The sequence below is a fragment of the Protobothrops mucrosquamatus genome, unplaced genomic scaffold (genome assembly GCF_001527695.2).
Source record: "Protobothrops mucrosquamatus isolate PMUCROS unplaced genomic scaffold, P.Mucros_1.0 scaffold835, whole genome shotgun sequence".
In the NCBI taxonomy this organism is placed as follows: domain Eukaryota; kingdom Metazoa; phylum Chordata; class Lepidosauria; order Squamata; family Viperidae; genus Protobothrops; species Protobothrops mucrosquamatus.
In genome coordinates, this window is record NW_015387091.1 from 85,751 (window position 1) to 105,259 (window position 19,509).

Below are 19,509 nucleotides of genomic sequence, written 5' to 3' on the forward strand. Positions count from 1 at the left end.
TCTAAATAAATCTTATGAATTTTCTAGACAGTTTGAGGTGATTCAAGGGTAATTCCTCTTTTACAAGTATCAGTTTAAGATTAGTTTTTGGAAAAAAAGCATTATTTTCTTCAATGCATAAAATCCTCCTGTGTTTCCGTTAGCCAAGATTTTTAATATTTGTTCCAGACACTGTAGTACAGATATATTCTTAAAAAAACATAAAACATGAGATAAAAACTTACTCAAGACAGTGTTGCTCAATATTACATGTATTGTGAAATTGTGGACCACTATCACCCTTCAAAAAACTTCTAAAGGGAATATTTAACTGGCAGTGCATTTATTCTACATTCATAAAGCACATTGACATAGTTAATACAGTGGAGTAACCTGATGGTAAAACAGCTGTCTCATATAGGTTAGTAGAATTAATAGAATAGTGAACTTTTCTGTGAATTCCAGGTTTGAGGGAACCCTTGCAAAAAAAGTGAATGGAAATATCAGTATATTTAGATGGCAATATCAAATTCTATAGAGCAATCAACCAAGGATTGATTCAGCCTCTAACAGGACCAGATAAAACTTTTAGAATTCTGCTGGAATATGAAAACAAATATCTCAATGAAAGAAGTAGTGTGAATCTCAAGATTCAAGCCACCATTCCCAAGAGGACTTGAACAGGATAGGGAAAACAATAAACTACAGTGTAAAAAATAGAGGCATAGATGCAAACAAATCTCCAAATATTTGCATTGCACCTCTTAGTATGCAGACTTATACTTGGGTACATCAAAATCCACAGCAGTCCTTCTGTACACAGCTTTACTAATTCAGTATCTTATTATATCTTATCCTATATACCAGCCTTTATCTGATGACCTTTTCAGTGTTTTTCCTCTCTGCATCTTATTCCAGCTTGCGAGACTGCTTTCTTAGTAATCACTTTTGTGTGAAAAATAAGTAAGACAAAAATAAGAGAAAGGTCCATCACAATTTTACATTAACTCCTTCTCTGACCCTCTTTAACTCCTTCATTTCAAAAAAACAATTATTGTATACTTTCAGTTGTTCATTACAATAGGGATTTGTATTAGTCACATTGTATTGAATGTTTAAGTATAAGCATTTTGAGGCTGCCTCTCTTAGAAAATCTAAACTCATTAGAAGACATACTACAATACTACTGTACAGGTGGACAATGCCCCCAAAAATCTTGATGTATCTGTTTTTGTTGGTTATTTCTTACAGACAAGAATGGATGAGCAGGAGTGAAAGAAAAGACAATTACTGCATTGATGTCCAATCTGTTCATCTAGTATGCACCAAAACATACACAACTGAAGAAGTTTGGAGATAGAGATTAAAACTTATTCAAAGTGTATGATGAAAAAAAATATGGTTAAGTCCTATGCATGCTATCCATACAATATTCATTTTCCAGCCTGTGTTTCTGAGCACACCAAATTCAGTTTAGATTTTGCTGGTTAACAAAGCCAGTGTAGTTTCAATTTTATGCACAACATCAAAGCCTAAACTGAATTACAGCCATATCCAGGCAATAGGTGATTTGACCAACTGAAATCCAGTTCCAGCATCGGTGTTTCCTCTGCAGCAGCACAATCGTAAAAACAGCTAGCCAACCAATACTATCGGCTTTTGTTCTTCTTGGAATTTCCCTAGATCAAAGAAAAAACACACATGATAATAAAAAAAATTACAGAATGCTGCTGTATAACTGCATTGGATTCTGTACTTCCAGCTCAGTTTTTTAGATGGCAACAGTTAAGCATGGCTTCTTTTAAAGTTTTTAAATAATTTATTATTTTTAAAATTAATTTTACCAGGAAACTGGCATTAGGGGAAAAATTCATCACTTACAAAAATTCATCACTTACAAAAGCCACAGGTGTTAAATCTTAGATTTTGGAACTTGGGAATGTAGCAAGGAAATACCAGATTCCATACATGAACAAGACTGCTGTGTAGACAACTGATATGCCAGCTAGATGGATTCATACTACAAATATGGTAGTGCATCTTCCAGCTAGTCAAATGGTGATTTTAAAAAAAGGTCTAACTTTAATAAATGGTTTCAATTTTATTTGAATTGTTTAACACAAAAGCATATTATAAATAAAAATGCATAAATAAATATAAATAAAGCTTATTACTTAACACATTTCAAAAATGAAGCCTTGCTCACAAGGCATTCTTATAAAAAGGCTACTTGGAAGAAAAGGAAGACTTTTCATTAGTGGGAAATAAAATTATGGTTCAGGAGCTAAATTAATTACTTTCTTCAAGAATTTCATAGTACTGATTTCTAACAAATCAATGTTTGGTTGCTGGGTTTATTTCATGTCATACTTAGTTTGAATTCATATGAATCTTGATGTAAGATTCAAACTGATATATCTTATGTAAGTTGTCAGGAAGCAATCTGTTATGAAGGCCTTTAAATAAAAGTAGTAAGTAACCAGTAATTTTAAAATTAGAAGGCAGAATTTTTATTCAGACCTGAAGGGTTAAAATTAGCCTTCCCATAACAGAACTGCATGCACATTTTCTCATTCATGTCTCATCAAATTAACTCACAATATCACCATGCCTGAGCAGACAATTGATTCATTTCAGCCCAGAAAAACTGCATCAATTGTTAACAGTTCAAGGTTTAAGATAGAGACTTTGTTATCAGAATTCCTTCTAAATGAAGAGGTCAAGGAGTTGAGCCTAAAACCATCTAACTGTGCTATGACTCACAATTTCAAAGCTCAATAAAGTCTTTGTCCACTCATTCAAAATAGTCCCTTTCTCTATTTCTCTTATTTCAGTGCTTTGTACTTGTTGTTCCAAGGTATAAATCAAATTCTTCACATACATCTTCTCAAAACATGTATCTTTAAACTTTTCTTCATCTCATCTTAATTTAGCAGCTTGTTTTGTGCTGTTCATCCTGTTACCCTTTATTCCAAAAATGGTATCTCTTTCCTGATCACATCTAAACACCTAAGGTAGAATATATTTCTTCTGAATGAAACTTTAATATATCTTTGATCTGCTAGGCAGAACTGTGGACATAATTAAACATTAAACCACAGACAATCTTTATTGCCAAATCAAAACTCCCAAGCTTATTTTGCATAATTCACAGACCAGAATCTATAGTGTACTCATCTGTATATCTTCCTTTTGAGGCCTAAGGCATTTCCACAGATCATTAAGTTAAACATCCAGAAATGCGTAGAACAATACAACACTCCAATAAATTGCACAAGAAACCAAATATCACTCATGGCATTGAGATTACTTACTTTGTTAGCCAGTTTTAATGTATCTATCTCTTCCCGTTGTTTGGTTAAGGTTTCATTCATACTGCAAAGATGGTCACTCATCATGCTTAACTGATCTTCATAGCTTCTCTTGGTTGTTGTCAATTCATCCTAAAAATCCAGAGGAGGAGAGCTTTAGATTCTGCCCAACATTACAAAGCAATGACATATTGCTGCAATCAATAAGTAGCCCATAAAACAGGATACGTGCAGAGAAAAAAAGAACAGTTTCATATTCTAACACATATTGTGATTTTGCATTTCCTTTACGATTCCTGTTTTAAAGAATTACACTTGGGCCATTTTGGGTGTTAAGTGCAAATGGCATTGAAGACACTTTACAACTGGAACTCAAAGAAACTTTTTAACCTCAAAAACACATAACACAACAGGCTTGGAAAAGAGACTCTAACAGCATCACTTTACCCTGCAACCCCCTCCCCCCCCAGTGATGAGAAATTCAGTGTGACCAAGCAGATAAAAAAAATCAACCAACAGAACTGGATTGTCTGTTGCAGCTGGGCAGCTATAATAAATTCAGATAATCATAATTAAATCTTCACCAGTTGGACAATGCTAAAAACCATAATTAAAATTGCAAAACAATTTTTAAAAAATGGGTTACACTACTACCTGAAGTTTAAAAAAACCTTGCCTGTAACTTGCTGATGTTAAGTCTTGTTGATTTCATTTTTTCCAATGATGATTCTTTTGCTTTCTCTGCTAGAGTAAGCCGTTTTACAAGTGCTCGACACTATAAAAAAAAACACCAAAAAACCCAGTAAGTTACGTTTCCAACAACTGTAGCTACAGCATATACATATGCCCCAGAAATGATAACTACTTGATCTTCTAATAATGCCTCTTATTCTTCCTCTGATTTTTCAGTTATGTTAATGTTCATGTTGATAGTCCATCTGATCCTACTGCCTCCTGTCACTTTTCCTTACCCTCCTTCCTCAATTCCTAGCTTTGGACACAGCTCAATACTCCTCGGTCCCCAGCCAGGCCCACTGCTTTAGGTTCCCTTTTGTCTCCTCATATTTTTGTTATAATCCAATAACAAAAAGTTTTGATCTATGTAGAAAGTCCTCTACTTATGACCATATTAAAGCCCAACATTTCTGTTACTAAGCGAGAAATTTGTTAAGTGAATTTTGCCCATTTTAGGACCTTTCTTGCCCTAGTGGTTAAGTGAATCACTGCAGTTGTTAAGTTTGTAACATGATTGTTAAGTGAATTTGGATTCCCCATTGACTTTGTTTGTCAGAAGGTTGCAAAAGGGGATCACGTGACCCCGGGACACTGCAACCATTATAAACATTAATTAGTTGCCAAGCACCCAATTTTTTATAACATCACCATGGAAATGCTATAACAGTCATAAGTTAAACGATCATAAGTCACCTTTTTCAGTGTCATTGTAAGTCGAAGACTACTTGTTTTTTAATCTTTTTTTTAGCAAAAACCATGCAATTCTTTTTATCACCAATTTGCTCAATATCTCCTTATGTTGTACATGCTTTTCCTTCTGTAACCTCCAGCCTATCATACAACTGATTTTCTTCAAAATAGCTTTTTTCTGTTTGCATCTTCAGTTTTTCCTCATTATCAGCTCATGACACATTTGCTGCTTTTTCTCAATGAACTCTTGGCTTTCTGCCCTAATTTTGGGTTGTTTCTCAGTCATTTCCTCAGACAGCTGAACTGGAATAGAAGAAGGAGTTGTGCAACTTCATTCATGATAAATTCATTCTTTGCTCTTTTCCTGTAACATCAGTCTGTGTAAACAATGCCAGTTCATCCCATTCAACCCTAAAAATGACAAGTGTTTTTGATATTCTGCTTCCCATTCTGCTGAAGAATTTGCCTCTAAAGCCAAAAGTGAATCCACCTTTACACTTTTTTTGTTTTCTCTCTTTAGATATCAACTACCACTATTATCTCTATCAAATCACTTCAAATACCTCTTTGTTCTTGCCACTTTTTATCAACTTTACGTTCAGTATTATTCTTTACCCTCACCAGCCCTTTCTATTCAGGATCCAGACACAGCGCTCTTTTGCCTATTTTCAAAAACAATGTATCATATCATTTCTTCCTTTATATCATTATAACATTTTCAACCTTTTCTCACTGTCCATTTTATTATTTATTTATAAGATTTGTACAGCCACCTATGTTAGAACACAGCTCTGGGCAACTCATCACAATATTAAAAGTACAAAACCATAAAACAAAAACTAAAAACTTGGAGCCTCAGTTCCATCTTCTGGACTGTGTCTTAACGAGGCCCGGATTATCTCTCACCTGCTATTTTCTCTCCATTTTGTACTTGTACTTGTTTTAGCTTCATCACATTCACATGGATATAGCACTTCAATGATAATTATTCATCTATCTCATCACTTTGACAATGCAAAATCTTTCCTTTATCCCTGTTACTGGTTTCCTAACTATTACTAATCGCATAAGCTTCCTGGCTTCAAAACAGGAATCATCTACAATACACAGTTTAAGGACTGTAACAGCCACTATATAATAGCCAACAGGCTGAAGACTAGTAGAATGCATCCATGAAAACCAGCTAGCAGTGAGAAGATATGATGAAAACTCCTTAATTTCACAGCACATGGACAGACTCAATCAAAGTTTTAACTGGGAAACTGTGAGCATTTTAAATCAAGCCAAGTCCAAAAATGCCAGAGAATTCTTGGAGGCCTGGCACTCAGACACATCGGCTATCAACAGGCACATAGAGATAAACAACATCTACATACCATTCAAAAGAGACAATCAAAAAGCCCAAAAGGAAATAAAAATATCAAAACACATCCTCACCAGCAATCACTACCCAAATAAACAGAAATTAACTCCCCTTTTTACCATCCTATAGTCCCTATTTGGGGTAGAAACAGGGCAACTGGATGGAGCTGAGCATTTACTGGCCCAATACCCATCATGATGCCTATGCAGAGTTTGTTTTCTTTGTGCCCTAGGAGAGAAACATCATCTGCTACCTAGGATTGAATTCTCAGCCTCTTCACCATTTGGCCACCCCATCACTCATATTAACACCAAGATTAACACTAGACCAAAATCAAATAAACAATACCCTAATCAAGGAACTATCAGCACAGACAAACAAGCTAATGGTAAACAACAGTTAATCAAGGAACCACAAAGAAAGAACACACCCACCAATGCTGACAGAGCAAGCCACTAATATAACCCCACTCCCTTCTAACACTGATGATGTTAGCTAGTTTGTAATGAAACATCCTGAAGAAAACCACCAAGCTCAGAGAGCACCAAGGATTCCACAATGACTTCACCTTGTAAAAGCTTCATGATCTTCCTTCTCAACTATTTACAGCCCAATACATTTCTTCATGTAACTCTACAGCTCCATTGTCTATGGAGATTCTCGATCATCCAGGTCACAGTTATCCCAAAGATGCTTTTTCACGAGGCAACTGGACTTGTTTTTCTTTTTTTGAAGACATTTCGCTTCTCATCCAAGAAGCTTCTTCAGTCCACCATCCAATCAAAGCTGAAGAAGCTTCTTGGATAAGAAGCGAAATGTCTGTAAATCTTTGGGACTACAGCTCCATTCTTTCGAGCATCTAAAGCACTTTATTTTACTTGCTTCTGCTGCTCTTTATAGTTGGAATTTCTTTCCCCAAATGCCCATGTAGCAACTTCCCTTTTTTCTGAAAATCCATTTGTTCTAGGTAATCTTTTACTTGCCCTCCTTGTCCTAATATTTCTTTATAGCAAAAGCAAATTATAGCACAAATAACTGAAACAATCATATCTTATTCTCCTGATTACCAGAAATAAATGGCAAGGAATTAGCCAATGAAAAGACCTCTATAAGAAATAGAACATCTATAGTAACACTAAAGTCTGAATATTCAGAGTAAGCAACTTATTGCTCATTTACCTCCGCATGAAAATGTACAGATTTGCTATCAGCAAGCTGCAGCTGAGATGTAAGCTCTATTATTCTTGCCATATAGTGGTTCTTTATCAAATCTTCCCTGGTATCAGCTTCTGGAACCTTCCAAGTAAGTATGTTGGAAAAATGTAAATGTTTATTCAAGTATGAAAAACATCACAAATCAAACATGTCTTCCACTGCATTGAATGCCTGTGAAAGCCATAATTCAAACAAACAAATTGTAGAGTTGAAAAAATGCAAACAAAATTATGAAAAGATGGCAACAGCTCATTTATGAGGAAAGATTTTCTGGGCGAAAAAAGGCTGAGTGAAACGAGCACTCACTGAGATTTATAAAATAATATACAGAAAGTAGAACCTCAAATTAGCTGACTGGTGAAAGAAAATAATTTCTTCACATTGCACATAGTTAAAATATGGAATTTACTTTCTTGTATCTTTAAAGTTAGATAACAATGGAAGCTACCAGAAATGGTTGCAGAATTAGTATTAGTAAAACTAGAGGAACAAGAATAACTTCCATTCAACTACACTGAATTATTTTCATAATCCCAGTGGCCCAAATAATTTGCATTATTTGATATACTAAATATAACATTATATAATATTAATATTGTACCTCTTCATTTCCAGTGGTCACTGTTAGCATTCCAATCTTTAAAAGAAGTCAGGACAAGGTTAATTCAAAGTAGTAATTTATTTTTCTAAAATCATTTATATACAGTAGAATTTACTCTTTCTTACTTTAGTAGAAGCTTAACCAGAATATGTTCTAAATTTTAAAAGCATAACCATGCTTAGTTTTATCAATTTTAAAGGACATATTGAATATACAGTATGCTTAATTCCCTCCCACCAGAATCAATGGGGCTCAATAAGACTATGAAACATTAAAACCTGAGGTGCATTGAATTGTTTTCCTTAATACTGTGCGTTAAAAATATTAAATCAGAATTGCAAGTGTATTATCACCTACTGGTAACAAATGCTAAAAAAAGAAACTCTGAAGCACTAATAGACATAATGCATCAAGTTACCAAGTTTCTAAAATATACAATTAAATAATCTCCCATTATTTATCACAGGAATGTTAAGCTGCATAAAATTTGCTTAAGATAAAGATGGATTGGCAGAAACAAAATCTGAACTGCTGATAAGAACAGTGTACTTCTATTAGAAAAATATTGGCACACTGCCATACTACCCACTGAGCTATTTACATTAGTTAGCTATTGTCCCTTGACGTTCTTCCTCCTCTTCTGGTCTTCAACATTCTTCAGATTGGGCACCCAAACTCTTTTCAGAAGCACAATCCATTGTTTCATAATAAACATCCATGAAAAAATACAATATTTCACCACCTCAGTGGCAAGTAATACACTTACCAAACTTGTACTTTGAACTGGCTCTCTCAGTGCTTTTTCTGCACCATCATCCTTCTCTTGTTCCACTGCATTTAACACAAAGGATTTTTCTGTGGTTGCTTCAATCAGCTGGTTGCCCACAGAAGTTTTGGCCTTTTCAGATACTTTTTTATTCTCTTTCTCTAGCTTAATTTTGGCTAGCTGGGCCTCCAGCATCCAGTGCTCTTTTTCTTGTTCCAATTTTGCAATTTTTTCCAAACTCTGCTGGACCTGGGGAATAAGGAAAGTTATCACCATGAAGCAAAATGATGCCTATTTAAGCTACACTGGGGGAGGGGGGAGCTGCAGTGGATTGTTTGAAAAATAATTCACATGGAACTGGTTGCAAGAGGAGGTTGGAGGAATAGAAGATACCAACATATAGCTTCAATATGCTGTCATGCGGTCTGCACACACCCAAGCGGTTTGCATTGAGAACTATCTAGCAGATTTTTATGAAGCTGTAATGTTTCCTTAATTTTAAAATGTAAACATATGATACTAACAAGTTGCACAGCTGTGTACACAAGCCACATAGATTCAACAGCAGAAGAAACAGATGCTTGTAATAGCAGATTAGATAACATTTTATAAATCACAACCAAAAAGACATTATTTGTTTTAAAAACCCTGAACAGTATGATTTAATTAAGATATGAGTACATTAGTGTGATCTTTCCCCAACTATAACAAGTTTGGTTAATGGATTGTTCGCTCTAGATAATGTTTTGCAGCTGGGAAAAAGAGAATGTGAAATTATTCTCCAAAAGCGCCAACAGGAAGTACATTTTGGATATATATTTCCATCTGTTTACTAACTCCCTTTTTTAAATCAATCCTTCTGATTACTGCGAACTGAATTATACTTGAAAACTAGAGCAGGATCTCATAAATATGAATTATTTTAACTGCTGTCTACCAGTGAACTAAACACTTTTTACTTTGAAATGAATTTAAGAAGCTGGCTGTACATCATATAATAGTCCTATGAACTACTAGTACCCATTTATACTACAGCCTAATTTCAGTCTCTCTCTCTCTCTCTCTCTCTCCCTCCCTCCCTCCCTCCCTCTCTCTCTCACACACACACACACATACACACACACATTTTATACAGATAGGGTAATGTACATCAGCAGATAAGCAAAGTATAGCTCTAAGTATTGTAAAATAGTGTTACTGGGTTTTTGCAGAGAAAACTAGTTTTGGGAGGAAAAGGTTATAAAAGAACCTGTTTGCTCTAGTTCAGTGTTCTGCATTTGGATTGAATTTATACTATAGGAAAGTTCAAAAACCAAGTTTCATTCTCCCTTTATTATGGATGTCCGTATTTAGATATCTAATAGCACATGTGATAAATGAAGATGTCTCCCCAGTACAACTCCCAAACATGGTACATGTACTGTACTTTGAAGGGGCTGCATATTGGATCATGAGTACCTGCTGCGCGAGTCCTTCTCTGCTCTCTGTGGAGCTCAGAAGAATCCTGCGATTGGCCAAAGCCTCTTCGTAAGGCACTGAATCAGGACAAGGCTGGAACCAAAAAAATACATTTTAGTAAACTAGGCTAGGCTGGAATATCTTGTATTTTTCATCACCCTTCCCCTTGTTAACAAAAACACTTTCCAGATGCTTTTTAGTCCTCTAGGGCAGAGGTCTGTGCCATTATTCTTAGCATCCCAGAGTGGGAATTAGCAAAAATGACAAAGGAAAGCCTTGCTTCTCCTCTGTATAAATCACACCTCAATGCAATGATTTAAATCATAGGTGTTATTCTTGAGAAATTTTCTGATGAAAAAGAATTGTTTGAAACTGCAGGAGATATAAAGACAGCAAAGACTGCAAGAAATATTGGGAATAGGGGGAGGAGATTATGGCTGCATGGGAAAAAAATGCAATAAATAACAGCTGGCCAGAGTGATAAAAGTCACAGATGAGAAATATTTTTTTCCAGCTCTTTGCTACTGATAAACACAAATGAGAGGGTTACTCATGCCAGTTTTCTCCATCCAGCTAAAAGATAATATGAAAACAATGCTCATTAAATTAGTGTTTACATCAAGTGAGCCTTTATATCCATTGTAGCACTTCACAAATAAAAAAAATGAGAATTCAAACTAACAGGCTGAGGAGATACTGTATATGATTAGAGGTCTGAATCCTTCCTAATGCTTATATTCTTTGTTTGTGTGAAAACTTTTCTTCTCCACTGTGATATGTTGTTTTTGCTTCCCTTTTCCTTTTTATCACAATCTTTACATTGTAAACCCATCAGGTGGGACAGTCTTATTGTTTTAAATGGTCCTATTTAAGCAGCTGAGAATCTTTACAGCGGAAGTAGTATAGGACAGAAATACTATGAACAGACATAGTTTTTGAAAAAAAACTTTTTAAATTAAAAATTGAATGTCTGTTTCAGTATCCAGCACATTATATTCTAATAACAGACATGAATTTACCAATTATAAAATTAAGCATAATCCTGAAGTTACACTTTTGTATACAGTAGGTGCTCATCTGTCATCCCTTGGAAAATAAATTGTCTTATCAGCTTTTTGCACACTCTACTGTACAACTATAAAAGATTGTACTCCAGAACTTGAGATACGTGGAGTATAGCAGGTATAATACATTATGTGGAAGGAAGGTAAACAAATTTACACTGTGCAGGGAAAATCTGTTCATGGGGCTAATATAAATGAACACAACTATAATTCTGGCTATCTGCAAACAAGAGAAAGCTTCTGGGAATTTCTCATTATTTTGCAATCATTTGTATAGATGTTAAGAAAGGTTCCACAGAGCTAAGCAGAAATTAGTATATCGCAAATTTGTGGTTAGCACCAACTCTGCATACTATCTAAGAGGGAGGGGAAGAGATTTTGCCACATTACACTGAGCTTCAAAAATAGGAAGAAGTACATGTCCCTATAAGCCATAAGAATATTCAGGACATAGCACAGTGCCTTGTTGCTTTCTGCTCCTTCCTGAAGTTTGGCATAAGTTTTAGAGAAATCTTGTCAGAGTAAAAGACAAAAATATTGTTAAGATTGTTGGTTACAGCAATTAAACAATGCACATAAATGTCAGGTATGAGAAGAGATACCCATGAACCTTATTGCTAACATAAACAGGTCCATCACTAAGAATCTGCTCCTTCTGCTGAAAATTAAACATGCAAGCCTTCTGCCAAGTGCCTCATTAATTCTCCATGGTTTTTCTTAATTTAAATCCTCAATTTGTCTCAATCCCCCTCTCAGCCCATATGGAAATCCCAGATATATATTTCCCCCAAACAGCCATAATCTCTATCCCTAGGTTTCCCACTTCTTGGAATTCCTTTCAGTTTCCCTCATATTATTTCATAGGCTAACAGCAGGAAGCCTATTACAACTCTCACGCTCATCCATCAATTTTCAGCCTCTGCAATCTCTGAATTCAACTTCAGACTAGCTAATACACAACTGAGTGACAAAAATGGTTCCGTCTCTAACAAAGAACCTCTTCATAAGAGGAAAATATTTCAGTCCCACATGAAAGGACTTTTTGAGCTCACCCAAGGAATCCAAGTTGGTGTTGGTATATCTATTGTATGTGAACAAGCACAAACCTTCTTCAGAAGTTTTATGTAGGCAGCTGCTTTCTTCTTATACTGAAGCATGCACTCAGCTGAGAGGGGGTTGATAAATGCCATTCCTCTTTTAGGTCCATAACTCAGTGACAGAGTGAAACTATCTAAATTATTGCTGAAGAATGAAGCAATCTAGACATACAAAAACAGAGACATGATATACTGCACTGGTCTGCTTTGGATATAAAATCAAACCATGGTTTAACATAGGAGAAATAAACCATATGATAGATTGTCTGTTCAAAAAAGATGATGGTGGCCAGTCACAAAACACCCAAATCCCAGAAGGCCAATAGGTGAGACGGCCAGTCTCCTTTAAGATAACACTATATGGACACACAAACACTGGGCAGCCACCTACCACCCTTTTTTATTTTTAAACTCCATAGGGCCTTTGAACTTCTGCAAAATATGTTAGGGGTTGATATTTTACAATATCAGCATCCCCTTTAATTAAAAGAATGAAACTAATAATAATAAAAGTGGGGGCTGAAGGCATGCAAGTAAAGTAAATGTGCAGAAGTCCCAGTCTAGATATATTGAACTTATATTCTACCTGGCTTTTTTTTTTTGAAGGATTTACCTCATGAATAGTACTTTTTTAAAAAAAATAACACTAGTCACATTACTAGATATTGTTTTCTAAATATATCTCCATGATAACTGATAAACGACTTTTTAAACTTGTTTTTTTTCTTAATACCTTCAATTTAGTGTCAGCTCCTGGTGACTGCCTGAATAAGTTACTGCAGTTTTCTTGGCAAGATTTTGGAAGTGGATTGCCATTGCCTGCTTCTTAGAGTTCAGAGAAGTGACTGGCCCCCAGCTGTTTTTGTGCCTAAGGTGAGACTAGAACTCAAGGTCTCCCAGTTTCTAACCTGAAGCTTTCACCACTAATGGCTCTCCAGATAAGTCACCGCTTGAGTTGAAAAGAAACTTTACCTTGCCTGTTGCATTAGTTAATGCCACCAGAGAGGATAAGATACAATCATTGGTGGTGATGAGCTTCTGAGTGGCTATAGGGAGCTCATGTTCCAAGGTAGCTTTTTGACTAAAGTGCTTGGAAATATCTAAAATCAAAAGGAATTAATATGTATCAGTTACGCACATAGGTCACAGCACCTTTACCTGTAAGATTTATATTCCATCTCAAGATAGTTCACATGGAATTTGTCTTCATTGTATTCCCAAAAAAATCCTGTCAACACACATAAATGAAGATGAACTGAAAATCTTTAAATTCTCAGTCTAAACTGTTATACCACATTAGTTCTCCTTTACTTTGAACTTCTCATTCTAATCCAGTTTGAAAATCTATTTCTCCTTGCTATTTCCACCTTTTACTTTTTTTACTCAAAAAAGTATTTTTGCAAGAAGATATATCTTATTTCCTCCTCACCATTATGGAAACCAATAGCTTACACATGTTACTGCTCAGTAATCAATTTTGTTTTGTTTTTTAACAGGGTTGCCAGATAAAAAATTGCAATGTATTATAATCTCATTGCTTCCCTCACCTTCTCATTTCCTTGAATCAGGGTGAACTACACAGCAAGTTCAAATGGTCTCACCTTTCATAACTTCATGAAATCCATTAAGAGATGAAGCAATGCATGTGAACACAGAGCTGAAGTTCGTTCGAAGCAAGTGATCTGCTTTTGTGCCTAGATTATATAAACAGTAGTAAATTGAAACTTGGTGACAAATACAGTATTAAAAAAAGCATGAAATGGTAAGAGAAACATAGAATAGTATTGGGTAAACAAATCAAACACCTCTTTTGAAATAAACCACAGACCTAATTTGGTTAAACAGTGTAATCAATGAGCCCAGAAGGCTGCAACATCCAATTATAGTTTTTTTCTGCTTATTTATTACATTTGTACCAAGTTCAGATTTCTTCTTTTAAGCAGAATTAAGATGGCACAGAAAAACCAACTGAACAATACTATGTGGCATTAGATTGTAAAATATTTGAATTAAATGCGTTTTTTAAATTTTCTAATAATTGTCAGCACACAATAAAATCACTACCATTCAGATTAGTAGTTAAACAAAATTATAAACACAAATCTGAGTGAGAACCTAAATTAGTAAAATTTTAGATCACTCCTACTTTAAATAATTCAAATCATTTCATGGGATTGATTTCAATTATTTTCCTTCATCTATTACATGAGTTATTACAGTGAAAGATACAGATGAATAGGCCAGCTTCATTGGGTCAATTAAGATAATTACATGTAAATAATTCTGTATCTGTCTTCTTGAAGAAGTCACATTTCATACATCACACTGAATCCTGAACTGCTGTTGCCCAAAGCCCACACTTACTGGGTAAGGCTAGAAGACTAATGTATGTATGCAGCTTCTCAAAGATTGCCGTCAGCTTCTTCATATCATTTTGCAGGTTCATATTCATGGCTCTTAATGCAGCTGTGCAAAGAGAAGATTCACACTCTTCTTCCAAACTAGGAACATATGAATTTATGTTTTTGAGAGTGAGTATTATGATGGTACTTTGATACTTTTTTAAAAAAAAAAGTATGAGGAAAAAAAAAACATAAGAAGAGCCTGCTGGGTCAGGCTATAAAACCAATCTAGACCTGCATTCTGCATTGCACAGTGACAATTGCATAGATTTGGGCAGCATAAAGCCAGCAAGAGTAATAAGTCCTTTCCACTGTCACTTTCGAACCTAAGCATGCTCCTCCTGATTCAGGAGACAGTAAACAATCATCAAAATTAGTAGTCATTGAAAGCTTGATCCTCCACTAAGTTTTTCAGTCCTTCATTCAAAATCACCCATATTGACTGCCATTTGCAGAAGTCCAAGCAGCAATTTCAATTAGATTAGATTAGATTTTAAGCCATTTTCATTTTTATTATTTTTATAAATAACCCAAGATGGCAAATATATCTAACACTCCTTTCTCCTCCAGTTAATTTATTTATAATCAAATTTATTAGTTATTAATTATAAATAAATGATTTAATTATGTGTGATGTGAAAATGTATTCCCTACTTGATTCCTGAATCTTTCTGTATGAGGTTCAATGAATGACTAAAAATGCTACATTATCTAAGTCATGAATGATTTTATATGTTTCTATCTTGTCTTCCCCTTTTCATCTTCACTCAAGCTAAAGAGCTTGAGTTACTATAGTTTTTCTTCATGTTCCAGCCTCCTAATAATTTTGATGCCTCATTTGTACAGACTTTTAGCTCTGTAATATTGTTTTCAAGATGTGGTAGTAGCAACTGTACATAACACTGAAAGGATAGTTTCACCATCAATTGTAAAAGGATAGGAAAGAAAGCCAGAGTGCATTAAGGTGCACTGAGGGCTCCCAACTGCTCACTGTTGCAGCCTTCACCAACCTGACAAATCTCCAGATGGAACTATGATTACCAGAATTCCCAACCATTACGGATACCATTACATCTGGAGAAAATAAGTTTGTGCTATTGTATTTTTTTTAAAAATCCAATTTGCTATTATAAATAAATTTTGATGGGGCATGCTCTGACATGTTAGATTTTGATGGGTATTCAGGCATCACATTTCCTGCTTAATTTAATTTATGAGAGTTGACATTACTGTATAAGGGAGGAGCACAATCAAGTTTGCTTGTTTTTCTCTTGCCTTTCTCCTCAACTGGTGGGAAAAAGTTCTGAAAAGTGGCTTGTTTTCTATGTATCTTCTATTTATCTACCTAGTTCCAAATTGCTTGGGGGGGGAAAAAAAACTCTGATAGTACCTTTTCAACTGATAGGGAAGAATCTTCCTGAGAAAGCAGACATAAGATGTTAAGTAGTCAGAAAAAGTTTTTAATTCCGTTGTAGTTTCCTTGCAAGAAAAAAAAAAGAAGTTTTAGATATTTAGTACCAAGAAACTTTAAACAGGGAACTATAGCAACAGAATAACAATTACCAACACTGTGATGGTGTCTTCTGTGATGCTCTCAAACAAATGCAGAATTCCTTCCTCCATTGGGCGAATGTAGGACGCATTTTCATGAAGGTACTGTGAGAACTGAATGCAAAGAGATCTATCAGTGGCTTTAGCTGGCATTATTGCAACATCATAGTTATATTTACCTTCAAGGGATAAGAGAAAGATTTTGCAGTTGATTTTATACTGCCACTTGGAATGGAGAGAAAGAAGAAGAAAACAAACTTTTAAAGATATTAATGTGAACAGCTAATTTGCTCAGAAGCAATTTAAAAATTGAAGTTATTTATACAAAGGAGATATTTGCGTAGTTTGATTACTGTTTCATCAAATTCAACATTGTTTCTAGCAGAAGCCATCTTAATAGCCGAAGGGAGTCTAGAAGGCACTTCTCTTTCCCTCTTTATAAACTTTTATTAAGTTCCCTTTTAAATAACACTTTTCTAAATGAAGCAAATTCCAAATGTTTCAGTGTCCCCTTGTTAGAAAAGTGACAAAACATATTGAATATTAATAAATGTCCCTTTCTGGACCTCTATTCACGTTCTGTGTAATCACATCCTTAAGTGAGCATCTTTTAGCATTCCATGAACAACAGCATTCTCAGTTATCATGCACCAAATTGATGCACCAAATATTTCCCGTGGTTATATTTATTTTTAACTCACAATGCCAACAAACCATCCAAGGACATCTTAAAGTAAATTTAAAACAAAACAATAAGGGAGTATGCATATTTAAAACTACAAGTGCAGGGGAAACTCAGAAATAAAATTCAAAAACAGAAGCCCTAAATCAGAAGATCCTGTACCAAAATATTATTGGAGATTCCCGAAGAAGCTACTTTTAGGAGAAAATCTCAAAAGCCAGGTTTGTGTTTTGGGGGGGAGGGGTTTATGTGTGTGTTATCACCCTCAAAAGAGTGGGGGGGAGGAAAAAGGCTTCATCTATGGAAGAAGTCAAGCAGCGGCGCAACAGGTGTCGGGGCGTGGGAGGCCTGGCTGCGGTGCTCCTAAGGTAAGACATTCTCTGAAATTAAGACCTAGTGCCTCTTTTGGAGGCAAATATATATATATAAGACCAGGTCTTAATTTCGGGGAAACACTGTATATAGAACAAGAAGCTATCTTATATCATCAGATTACTGATCCATTTGGCCAAGTATAGTATATAGTAGCTGGGATCAACATTTTGAGATCTTAAGCAGTTTTCCCTGCCATGTGTTACTTTTTTCATTTGAAGTTGCAATATAATCTGGAATCGCCAAACTAGAAATGAAGATATACTGACAAGAGATTAGAACAGCATATCTCACCCAATTCTGCATACTGAAGTTTTTACAAATGCAAAAGTTATTTTAACAGTTCTACTGTACTTGTCAAGCTGTAGAAAGCTTAGAAGTAGTATGTTATTATCAGTTCATTATATTTAATGGTATAAAATTCCCCTAATAATCTTACCTTCTGATTTAATGGTGAAATGATATCTGTGGCAGAATCAATGGGGAAAATCTGAATTCGCTGCTCAGTATAGGTGTGGAAATTAAGGAGAGCTGTCACTAAATCCTGGATAAAGGCCAGAGCTTGACCAGCAAGATCACGAAGTTTCAACTGTAAAAGTATAAAGATCTAAGATACAACTTTATAAGAGCTTTTATCTAATAGTGCTCTCAACTGAAAAACAGAACCGCCAAGATGATATTTAAAAGATCAGATATACAAAGCTCAGTAGCACATATTGGCATTTCAAATTAGACACAGAGTTAAATGTAAGAGGCACACTAACAAAAAACAGATCATATAAGTGACTTTGCTCTTCCACCCTTCTCTAACATTCCTTTTGAAGATACCATTTCCATGTTAGAGTAGATTGGGTTACATAAGGTTTCGCTGCAAAGGAATGGAGTTGTTCCCAAATGAGGTGGAACCGCAGCTGACATAAGAGCTTTGCAATTAATTTGAGATTGTTGTATTACAACACTACACTCAATATCATATTTGCAAGGGCCTGTATTCAATTAAATACAACATCTAGCTAACCTTGATCTCAAAAATATAAGTAGCATGGACCTGATTAATATTTTGTTAAGGCATCATAAGAAAAACCCAGAGATGTAGGATAGACTGGAAAGTTGAAAAAACAATGGTAATGCAAATGGACGTATCAATGTGATCACCAGAAATTGAATTCAGCTCAAGAACTTTCTATCTTTTCATGAAAATAGATCAATCTATTTTGGGGAAACAAATTCTGGCATTAAGTGCTCCTGTCCTTCATCACAAAACCAGTCCCCTTATTTCTCATTTAAAAGGAATCAAGCAGAGTTTCAGGACTCTCTTCTTCTAAAAAAATGTTTCTACTGTACTAGGTATTACCCAAAATCTGAAATCATTTAAACATACTTAATGGGGAACCAGCATCACATGTGAGTGATTCACAAATGCTAAAGAAATGCACATTTCTTAATTTAGGCACCCTTAATTGTATTACTCACTTGCCTGCGTCGATTATGTAATGGCACGTTCAGAGCATTATACTGGATAGATCCTACAAAATAATCAATTCACAGTATTAAATCCCCTGACAATCTTTTCAAAACTTTTTGTTAGTTCATAAGTCATCCAAAAATGGACAGTATCTTTACAACCTGTACCAGTAACCACATTTTAAAATGAAAATAAAATAAATACATAAATACATGTTAAACATATATTAAGTCAGAATAAGAAAAAAAATCTCAGCTTTTCAATTTTCTATGATTTTTTCCCTTTATTCAACTGTAAATGCAATCAATTCAATTCAATACCTACTTGTATCATTGAAAGGGACTTTTTCACTTATAATCTGTAAAGACTCATCCAATCTGCTACTCAGGTCTCTATGAAGATGCTGTAGCTGTTGCTGGCTAGCAGACAAAAATAAGACAACATCAACATTTTATTTTTTGTTCATTTTCTTAAAAAGCTGATAAACAAAATAAAAAGTGTAATGCCAACATTACAATTAATCAAGACAACAACAAAAATTATTAATATAATAGTAATTAATACTATAGTATTAGTATGTCATGGCCCCATTGGAGCCCAGTTTGAAAGAAGAGGAGTTGGAATCGGACCCACCCAAACAAGGATGACATGTCTCCCTTGGCATGTTTTGAGAGGCCAGGGGCTGTGGACGATGTTGTCCCAGGCCCCTCAGGCATTGGGGGAGGTAGTCGACCAGAGAGCTGCCTGCCCTTACAGAC

The 19,509-nt window shown here is 35.1% G+C and overlaps 1 protein-coding gene across 1 annotated transcript in view; it reads right to left on the reverse strand.

Moving 5' to 3' along the window:
* Window positions 1-309: 309 nt before the first annotated feature.
* PPP1R21 (protein phosphatase 1 regulatory subunit 21) overlaps window positions 310-19,509 on the reverse strand; it is a 25,187-nt gene continuing 5,987 nt past the window's right edge. Inside the window, exons 7-22 of the mRNA XM_015818973.1 lie at window positions 19,076-19,170; window positions 18,760-18,812; window positions 17,726-17,875; window positions 16,245-16,346; window positions 16,072-16,160; window positions 14,644-14,780; window positions 13,881-13,973; window positions 13,252-13,379; window positions 12,289-12,441; window positions 10,119-10,211; window positions 8,661-8,909; window positions 7,895-7,930; window positions 7,258-7,374; window positions 3,967-4,065; window positions 3,294-3,422; window positions 310-1,658 (exon numbers count right to left, since the gene is read on the reverse strand). Of these exons, the coding sequence (XP_015674459.1) occupies window positions 1,629-1,658; window positions 3,294-3,422; window positions 3,967-4,065; window positions 7,258-7,374; window positions 7,895-7,930; window positions 8,661-8,909; window positions 10,119-10,211; window positions 12,289-12,441; window positions 13,252-13,379; window positions 13,881-13,973; window positions 14,644-14,780; window positions 16,072-16,160; window positions 16,245-16,346; window positions 17,726-17,875; window positions 18,760-18,812; window positions 19,076-19,170 (1,753 nt within the window). The 3' untranslated portion in view covers window positions 310-1,628. The remainder of the gene's footprint in view (window positions 1,659-3,293; window positions 3,423-3,966; window positions 4,066-7,257; window positions 7,375-7,894; window positions 7,931-8,660; window positions 8,910-10,118; window positions 10,212-12,288; window positions 12,442-13,251; window positions 13,380-13,880; window positions 13,974-14,643; window positions 14,781-16,071; window positions 16,161-16,244; window positions 16,347-17,725; window positions 17,876-18,759; window positions 18,813-19,075; window positions 19,171-19,509) is intronic.